Source organism: Phyllostomus hastatus, unplaced genomic scaffold (genome assembly GCF_019186645.2).
Source record: "Phyllostomus hastatus isolate PE091 unplaced genomic scaffold, TTU_PhHast_1.1 phas_contig_159, whole genome shotgun sequence".
NCBI classification, from domain to species: Eukaryota; Metazoa; Chordata; class Mammalia; order Chiroptera; family Phyllostomidae; genus Phyllostomus; species Phyllostomus hastatus.
In genome coordinates, this window is record NW_025333640.1 from 4,386,207 (window position 1) to 4,395,244 (window position 9,038).

Below are 9,038 nucleotides of genomic sequence, written 5' to 3' on the forward strand. Positions count from 1 at the left end.
TCCTTGGCTCCTTCCCCGCCTCTGTCCTCATCCCTGCCTGACTCAGGCCACTTGCTCCACCTACTCCATCCCCTGACTCTTTATACTCTCTTAGTCCAGCCTCAGGACCTTTGTACTTGCTGTGTCCTCTGCCTGGGCTGCCCTTCCCACCACCTTCTGTGGTGATCATCTCCTCACTGAGGGCCTCCCTGATGTTTCTCCCATCCGCAGTGGGCCTGGGCTGTTTCCTCTGAGCACCTGATCACAAGGTGACGTTATACCTGCCCAGGAGCTGCCTCCTTCCCTCACTAGCCTGATTGGCTGAGTGTTTCACCACTGTATTGGCACATATTTGTAATAAGTTCTCAATAAACGTTGAAGAAATAAATGGCACTGGGTGGCTCTGTTCTGAGCTGCTCTAGGCTGGAGTGCAGACAGATCCGGTCCAGCAACCTCTCACTCCCTGTGGTCAGGGCTGGAGACCCATGGTAGGCTTCCAGGAGGAGGTGGCACTCAAGCTGAGCCCGGCTGAGGAGCAGTCCACCCATTGCCTTCTTGGTGCTCCATCTCCTCAACCTGCCTGCCAGGGAGCACCTTAGGTGACAGTGAGGGAGGAGAGAGCAGAGGACGCCTGCTGCGTCCCCGTGTAGGCGGGGGACTGGGCGGCGGCTGGCTGGAAAGGGTTCGGTGGTGAGAGCCCTGGGGTAACCCTGATCTCGCCAGTCCGCGCAAAGAGCTGAAGTCTGGCTGAAGAGTCGCGGTGGCCCCCTTGCCCAATTGGGGAAATTGAGGTAGGAGAGGGTGGGGCCATGGCCACGCAGAATTGAGACCTCTGGACTCGGGTCTGGCTCCAAAGCCGCTCACAGTCCGGGGGCCTGGCAGGGAGGGCAGGAGGCGGGGTGGGGCGCGTCCTCTGGTGACAGCGGCGCCCGGAAATGCGCTGGCCGGGAGTGGGCTCTCCGCCCCTTACGCCCAACTCCTGGGGCTGAGCGTTTCCCCAGTGCGCTGGGGGCCCTGTGCTTGGGGTGGCCGGGACCTGAAGCGGAAACCCCAGGATCGGAACTCAGGCGCGCAGGTCTCTGAGTAGGCTGACCCTGAGGGAAGGACCAGAGAAGGGGATAGTGGCTGGGAAAGGAGACCCTCGCGGGGACACGATCTGGACGTTAGTGGACAGGGAGCAGCGCCCCGGACTCCCGGAACCGGGGCAGGACGACCTCGGTTCTCTAACATTCCCCGGCCCTGAGCGAGGCGCCCGGAATAGCAGCCCCGGGGTGGGGTTAAAGACAGCCAGTCCCCTCGCCGTTCTCCCGCCCTGGGCTTCCCAAGGTCACCGGGACATGGACTCTCAGACACCAGACCGCAGTTCTGGGGTGCCGGGATCCGCGCGAAGCAGTCCCCTGCGGCAGATCCTCTCGGAAGCGCTCCACGGCCGCGCGAGGGCGCAAGGGGCCGCTGCCTCTCTGGACCCCGACCTGGGCGCGCCCTGGGAGGCCGGGTGGAAGGAGCCTCCCTGGGATCCCCCCGCCCCTCCCCACGGGCACCGCAGCTTCGTCTCGCCCTGGGGCCGACCAGAGAGCCGGGTCGCACCGCCAGAGCTCTAAGTCGCCGGTAAGCCCCTTTTCCTATTCACCCACTATCTGAGGCCATGTCTGCTCCTCCTCCCTGGGTCCAGTAGGGCTGTGGAAGGGTGGGGGCAGGGGGACGGTGAGGCAGCAATCCCCCAGGAGGAGAAAAAGCTCATCCCCTCTTCCTCCCGGGGAGACTGAGGCCCAGGGGCGTGGCTTACCCTGCGATCACACCCACAGTCAGAAGTTCAACCAAAACCCGGTGTGAGTGTCCTGCTCTTTCAGAAGGGGGCTCTCGGGAGTGGGATGGTGGTCCTTCTAGCCCAGGGGCGTCAAACTCATTTTCACCGGGAGCCACATCAGCCTGGCGGTTGCCTTCAAAGCGCGCAATGTAATTTTAGGACTGTATAAATGTAACTACTCCTTAATTAGGAGCAAGAGCTTGGCGCTGCCCCGGGTAGAAACAAGGTGTTAGGCCAGATAAAACAAGGTGGAGGGCCAGACTCGGCCTGCAGGCCTTGTGTTTGCCACCTGTGCTCTAGCCCCTTATTTTCCATCACCTAGATTCCCACCTCATAGCCAGGGCTGAGTCAGGAGGGGGTGTCAGAAGGCCAACCCTTCTTCCCGCATCTTTGCTCTTCCCTCCAAATTCCTGCTTCATGGGCCAGCCAGGACCCTGGCTTCAGAGAGGGTCTGAAATGCACCTGGCAACACAGCTCTGGTCAGAAAGAGGAACCCCCAGCTGGTGGTCTTCCAGGTTTTCAGCACCTGCAGCCACCTCAGCACCAGACCCCTGGTGCCCCAGGTCCAAGTGTCAGAGCCAGGACAACCTGAGATACAGGGAAAATGAGGCTCAGGAAGGGCCATGGGTCCGGCAGGGCCCAGCCTCCCCCCACCCAGTGCCCAGGAGCTTGTCCTGCATGTCCTTTTGGTACTGCTGACTGCTGGGCTCCCTGGCTGTGGCCCAAGTAAGGACTCAAGGTTGACACTTCCCTCCTCCTTTCTCTGCCAATGTCATGGTCATGCAGAGGGTGTGGATGGCAAGTGGCTCTATTTTTCTCCTTACAGATGGGAAAACTGAGGCCCGTGTAAGGCAAAGTTGCCAGCCCAAACTGTCTCCCTCTTTTCTGCATCATCCTCATCAGGGGTCCCCTTCCCTTCACAGACCATCCTGGTGCTCCATTCCATACCCCCTGCTCATGAGGCCATGAGGCACCGGCTGGCCTAGGGTCAGGTCACCCCTCCTTGCCCCTCCCCAGTCCAGGGATTCCCTGCTGCCAAGGGTCTGGGAGCAGAGAGGGCCCTGGAGGGACCCGGTCCCTGACCCAGCCCCCATTGGCTGCACCCTCTGCAAGGTCTCAGTGTCCTGGACTGACCCCAGATGATTCCCACTGCACAGATGGGGCAACTGAGGCCTGGGGAAGCGGAGTGGCTGGCCCCTGGCCACACAGGAAGGTAGAAGCAATGATGGTGGAGAGAGCGGTGAGGGGCCCTGACCCTGGAGACACTTGTACACTGTCCTGGAATGATTTGTTCTGTCATTAGACACTGATTAAGCACCTATTGTGTGCATCACAAGACAATAACCAATAATAATGATAATGATAATAATATAATAATAACAATAATAATATTCTTTGAGCTCTTCATCTCCATTCCAGGCTCTGTGCCTCCTATTTTTCTTACCTGATCTGAAGGACTCCTCAAAACTTTCCTCTGAGGGGGCTGTATTTTTCAGAGATGAGAAGGGAGGCCCGGACAGATTAAGTTACTGCCCCAAATCTCACAGTCAGGGCAGAGCTGGGGTTCAGCCCCTGGCCTGCTGAGCCTTTACTGCAGCACCATCCTATGCTTCCCCAGACCCCTCCCCCTATGGAAACTCCTGCTCCTGCTGTGGACCCTCCTGAACTGTGGTTTGGGGAGCAGTGCTCAGGTAAGGGAAGACATGAGCCCAGAGGACACTGGGCATGGGGACCCAGAAGCCATGTGGGGGTTGCCAGCCTCCCTTTCAGGCTGACCATGCTTCTCTCTCTCCAAGTAGGGGCCGGGAGAGTGGACACTATGGGGTTCCTGGAGCCGCTGTTCCAGCTCCTGTGGGCGGGGGCTCTCCGTACGCAGCCGGCGCTGCATCCGGTGAGCAGGATACAGTGTCTGAGCATGTTCGAAGGGGTTCCTGCCCCTCCTCCCCTGCCAGCCAGGCCTAGCCCCTGACCACACCCTTCACCTGCCCACACTTGCTGTGCCTTTTAATCCCACTGATCCACCTGGAATGTGGGTAGGGTTGGGGGGTGGGGAGTGTATGTGTGGAGGGTGTGCAGGCGGGCTCTGGGGAGGGGGTTACTAGGGGACCTGACCATACTCTGGCCACCCTGCTCCTCATAGGTTTCCCAGGGAGGAGCTGTGCTGGGGGGACACCCATGAGTACCGCCTCTGCCAGTTGCCAGTAAGCTCTGTCCATGTCCCATACCCTTGAGTCTGTCTTAAAGCCTTCTGCTTCCCCACTCATGGCCTCAGATATGTTTGCCACCCTGCCAGCTTCCCTGGGCTTCCCCGAGGCTGTCCCAGACTCTGACCCACCCATCCATGTCCCCAGGACTGTCCCCCAGGGGCCATGGCCTTCCGAGACATCCAGTGTGCCCTCTACAATGGCCAGCCTGTCCTCAGCCTCCAGAAGACTTACCAATGGGTACCCTTCTATGGCGGTGAGTAGCCTGCCCTCCTGTTGGTCCAGGGGGAACAACTCAGAGCTGGCAGGGAGAAATGGCTGCTAGGAAGGAAAGGGGACTTGGAGGGTAGTAAGGAGAGTAAGCATCGGCACTTAGGCTTTGAAGGATAAATATAAGTTGGTGAAGTGAAGGGGGGAAGCACAGGTGAGGTGTAAAGCAGAGGCAGAGGGAGGCAGGGTCTGTTCTGCACAGGGTTGAACACCAGGCTGCAGATTTACTTAGAGCCATATCCAGAGGCCAACAGTTCTCAAACTTATGCCGGTGGCAGGAAATGTAGCCTGTATTGAGCTGAAAATAGCAAGTTATATAACTGTGTGCCTGAGGCAGTGTGCCTCCAGGTTTAAGACAGGCAGCTTTAGATGCCACGATGGGGGCAGACACAGATAAGAAAAGCTTAGAATGGAGAAAGGTCCATCTGTAACCTCATGGGTATTTTTTTTTTTCCTTTGCTTTAAGAATTGGCCCACCAGGGCCAGCTCAGCCTCCATTCCAGGCAGGGTCAGCCAAACTCAGGAAGGTGGGAGATTGAGTGGAAGGAGCAGGAGTCAGGATTATGAGCCCACATTTGAGAGTGGACTGCCCATTGTCCCCCCTGCCAGGTAGAGGGGGAAACTGAGTACTAGGGAAGGCCAAAGATACACCCGGGCTATGTGCGACCCAGTCAGCACTGAACAAACACTTTTTATGGGGCACCTACTGGGTGCAGTTCTGCTCAACGCTGAGCCTAGAAACGTGTCTGGAAAATAGTAGGTGTTCAGTGAGTATTTGAGGAAGGAATGAATGAATGCATGCACACATGCATGCATGCATGAAGGTCCAAGATACTTGCATGGGAGAGTCCCAGGAAGCTGGAGGCAGAATGCCTAAGTTCAGTCCTGGCTCTGCTTCAACCTTGATGTGTAGTATTGGCTGAGACTCTGGGCCTTAACTGCTCAAGAGGATGGATTTCTGGGGGAGCCTAGAAGGAAGAGGGCTGTAACTGGGATAGAAGACCCCTGGTTTACCCTCTCCTTCTGCCCCCAGCGCCCAACCAGTGTGACCTCAACTGCCTGGCCCTGGGGCATGCCTTCTACCATAGCTTTGGCCGCGTCCTGGATGGCACTCCCTGCAGCCCGGGTAGCCAGGGACTCTGCGTTGGGGGACGCTGCCTAGTAAGGACTCTCCAGGCCCCGCCCACCTCCCATTGAGGCTCCGCCCTCAAAGCTCATTTATTTAGTTCTAGATCTAGTCCTCCCTCCTAGCGCTGTCCCCGAAGGGCCCTGCCCCCCCATAGGCTCCTCCCCAAGCTTCCCGCCAATGCCCGTCCTTTTACTCTCAGGTCCCGCCCAGGCCCCACTCCTTTTGTTCCTTAGTCCCTCCACCTTCCACAGGCAGTGCTCTTCCTTAGGCCCCACCTCAGACTTCTACCTCTGGGCCCAGCCATTTACTCTCAGATTCCTTTCTTTTATTTCAGGCTCCACCATTGTCTCTAGGCTCCTCCTCCTAGTTCTCAGAGCTCTGCCCCCCACCAACAGGCCGAGGCACCGAGTAGGGCAGGGGGCTCTCTGTGACGTGTGTCCTCCTCACTCCTTTAGAGTGCCGGCTGTGATGGTTTGATGGGTTCAGACGCCCGCGAGGACCACTGTGGACGCTGTGGCGGCGCCAACGACTCGTGCCTCTTCGTGCAGCGCGTGTTTCGTGACGCCGGTGACCACTAACCCCGTCCTCTCTACTCTAGCACAGCGGGCTCTTTAAGAACCTGTGGGCACGGAAGTAAAGTTCCGTACTGATTGGGCAGTCTGCGGCCCTGCCCTTTTTCTTCATTCTGATTGGTCAATGCGAGATTGCCCCGCCCTGACCAGAATCGATGTGATTCTAACTGCTTCACTAAATCGATAATAATCGTTAACTCCAAACGTTTACGGAGTGTTTTGGGGATACCAGGACCAAGACTAACCTCCTAAGTTGTAGCATCTCATTTAATTCTCAAAGCATCCTTCATACACCCCGTCTGCACTACAACACCCTTTTCCTCCTGCCCAGGAGCCTATGCCGGGTACTGGAATGTGACCCTGATCCCAGAGGGCGCCAGACACATCTACGCCGCCCATCGGAGCCGCAACTACTTGGGTATCGCAGAATCCGAGGGGGAGCGGGGAGGCGCCCTGCTGGCTGTCCGGGTGCAGCGGGAAGACTGAGGCCGGAGGAGCGGGACTCAAGGGTCAGGAGGCGGGAGGGGCGGGTTCCGGAGAGCCCGGGTTGACCCTTCCCTTGCAGCGCTGATTGGGGGCGACGGGCGCTACGTGCTCAACGGCAAGTGGGAGATCAGCCCACCCGGGACCTACGACGTGGCAGGCACCCATGTGGTCTACACCCGCGCCACAGGGCCAGAGGAGACGCTGCGTGCGGCGGGACCCACCACCCAAGACCTGCTTCTGCAGGTGCGTGCCTGGCCTTCAGGGGGCGGCTGGGTACGTGGTGGTGGTGGTGGGGATTAAAGGATTTAGGGGAGACTAGGGGCAGAGCTGGGGAGGCTGGAGAGAGAGTGGGGAAGCTAGGAACAGAGGGTCAGAGGAATGAGACTGAATTAGAGAAGGTCAGAGGGGCCAGGCTAGGGCAGACAGTCAGAGGAGGGAGACTAGGGTAGAGAAACAGAGGGGCAAGGCAGGAGTGGAGAGCCAGAGCAGGGAGGATGGGCTATCAGTTCCTATTTCCACTCCTTAGCACCTGACCCTCCCCGCAGGTCCTCCTGCAGGAGCCCAATCCCGGCATTGAGTTCGAGTTCTGGCTCCCTCGGGAACTCTATGGCCCCTTCCAGGAGCAGACACAGGCCCTGAGCTTGTCCCTGAGGCAGCCACAGCCTCTGGAGGTGGAACCCCAGTCTTCTGAGCCCAACGAAGCCCCGGCTTTCCCCACACGGACCCCAAACCCCACCCCAGGTGAGGGGGGAACAACCACAACCAGGATGGGGGCAAGCAGGGAGGTGAGGCTTGTGCCCTAATGCTCCATCTCACAGATCCCTGCCCAACCTGTCCCGACACCCGCGGTCGTGCCCACCGGTTGCTCCACTATTGCGGCAGTGACTTTGGTGAGAGACTCTTTCCCCAACCCTCACCTGGCCCCTAACTGAACTGCACTTGGCTCCTTTCCTGCCCACATCTGACCCTGATTTGACTTTACCCTTGACTCCTTGACCTGACTCCAACTTGACCCCTTTTTCTGGCCCTAATTTGACTCCTTGATCTGACTCATTGCTCTAATTTGACCTCTAAGTCCTTATTGATCCTGACCCCAGTACCCTCTCCACAGTCTCTACGGGGCCCCCATGTCCCACCTGACCTCCAGTTCCCTCATATGGCAATGGGGTGCATGGATGGGTGTTTAGGCTGGCCCATCCAATTGGCCTTAGCACCATTCTGCCCACAGTGTTCCGAGCTCGAGTGCTGGGCCACCTCCACCAGGCCCAGGAGACCCGCTATGAGGTGCATGTGCAACTTGTCTACAAGAACCGCTCACCACTGCAGGCCCTTGAGTATGTATGGGCACCAGGTCGCTGCCCCTGCCCACCAATGTCCCTCCATCGAGAGTACCTGCTGGCTGCCCAGCGCCTCGTCAGTCCCGATGGCACTCAGGACCGGCTGCTGCTGCCCCACGCAGGCTATGCCCGGCCCTGGAGCCCCGCCGAGGACAGCCGTGTACGCCTGGCTGCTAGACACTGCCCTGTCTGAGCCGCTAGACAAGGTCTCACCACACACAGCAAGGAAGTTGTACCTGGCCAGGCTCAAACTCAGCTTATTTCCCCTCTTTCCCTGGCTTCCAGGGAGCTCAGAAATATCTCCCACCACAACTCTGTGACTCTCCATCATATATACTTATACACCTTCACATGCAGTTAGATCCACTGTTGTGAGTAGGCAGACAATGATGAAAACACATTGAGTTGCTTCTTTAACTCTTATTTCCTCTCTCATCATGGCTTTCAGGAAACTCATAGCTATCTTATACTCAAGAACTTTATGTCTGCTTTTATTCCCCTTGCCTCACATTCATTTGCTTAGAGAAGCTCTCATAAGCAAGCAGGGCCCAGAAGACATGCCTAAGCAGACACTGTGATGTACCAGCTTCCCTCCTTGCTTTGTCTGCCAGGAAAGTCATCACTGTATAACTCCCTGACACTCTACTCTCTCTCCTCACTGCCATTTGCCCACACACGCTAATATGCTCCGAGACATTGTCACAGACATGCCCCCTGGAAGACATGCCTAACCGGGCACTGTACTGTACTAATTTCCCCCTATGTGCTGAGTACCAGGAAGTTCAAAGATAACCTATTTTTTTTCTTTCAATTTTATTTTGTATTGATTTCAGGTGCACAGCTTAGTGGTTAGACATCACATACTTTATAAAGTGTTCCTATCCGTATTTCCAGTACTCAACTGGCACCATACATAGTTATCACAATATTATTGACTATATTCCCTATGCTTTACTTTATATGCCCATGACTATTTATTAAGAGATGATCTTGACAGCCTCAGCAGTTCTGGCTGGGTTTCCTCTAGGCCACGCTGCTGTTCAACCCTTTTATATTTTTATTTAATTTTTACAAGCACTCCTTTTTTTAACAAGGGCACCCCACTTACACATACATGGCCACGAAGGTGAGGAGAAGCACTGGTAGTCCCATTCCCCAACTGTGCTCTTACAGCATGCACATGTGTGACCTCTCAAACTCCATCCCTTCCTCGTGGTCCATCCCCTGCCTCCCTTCAGCATGCCTGACCCTGTG

General features: G+C 56.9%; 1 protein-coding gene across 9 annotated transcripts; it reads left to right on the top strand.

The window, feature by feature from the left end:
- Window positions 1-1,246: 1,246 nt before the first annotated feature.
- ADAMTSL5 (ADAMTS like 5) lies at window positions 1,247-8,786 on the top strand. Of its 9 annotated transcripts, XM_045831576.1 has the most exons (13): window positions 1,451-1,587; window positions 2,900-2,999; window positions 3,405-3,477; window positions 3,586-3,677; window positions 3,927-3,987; window positions 4,138-4,246; window positions 5,294-5,421; window positions 5,845-5,956; window positions 6,293-6,379; window positions 6,527-6,690; window positions 6,993-7,188; window positions 7,266-7,337; window positions 7,676-8,786. In XM_045831576.1, the coding sequence occupies exons 2-13, from the start codon at window positions 2,926-2,928 to the stop codon at window positions 7,975-7,977; spliced, it is 1,470 nt and encodes a 489-aa protein (XP_045687532.1). In that variant the 5' UTR covers window positions 1,451-1,587; window positions 2,900-2,925; the 3' UTR covers window positions 7,978-8,786. The 9 variants fall into 9 exon arrangements, with proteins under 9 accessions (XP_045687540.1, XP_045687532.1, XP_045687539.1 ...); XM_045831584.1 differs by lacking the exon at window positions 3,927-3,987 and having other exon boundaries at window positions 1,247-1,587; window positions 3,583-3,677; XM_045831581.1 differs by lacking the exon at window positions 3,927-3,987 and having other exon boundaries at window positions 1,457-1,587.
- The last annotated feature ends 252 nt before the right edge of the window (window positions 8,787-9,038 follow it).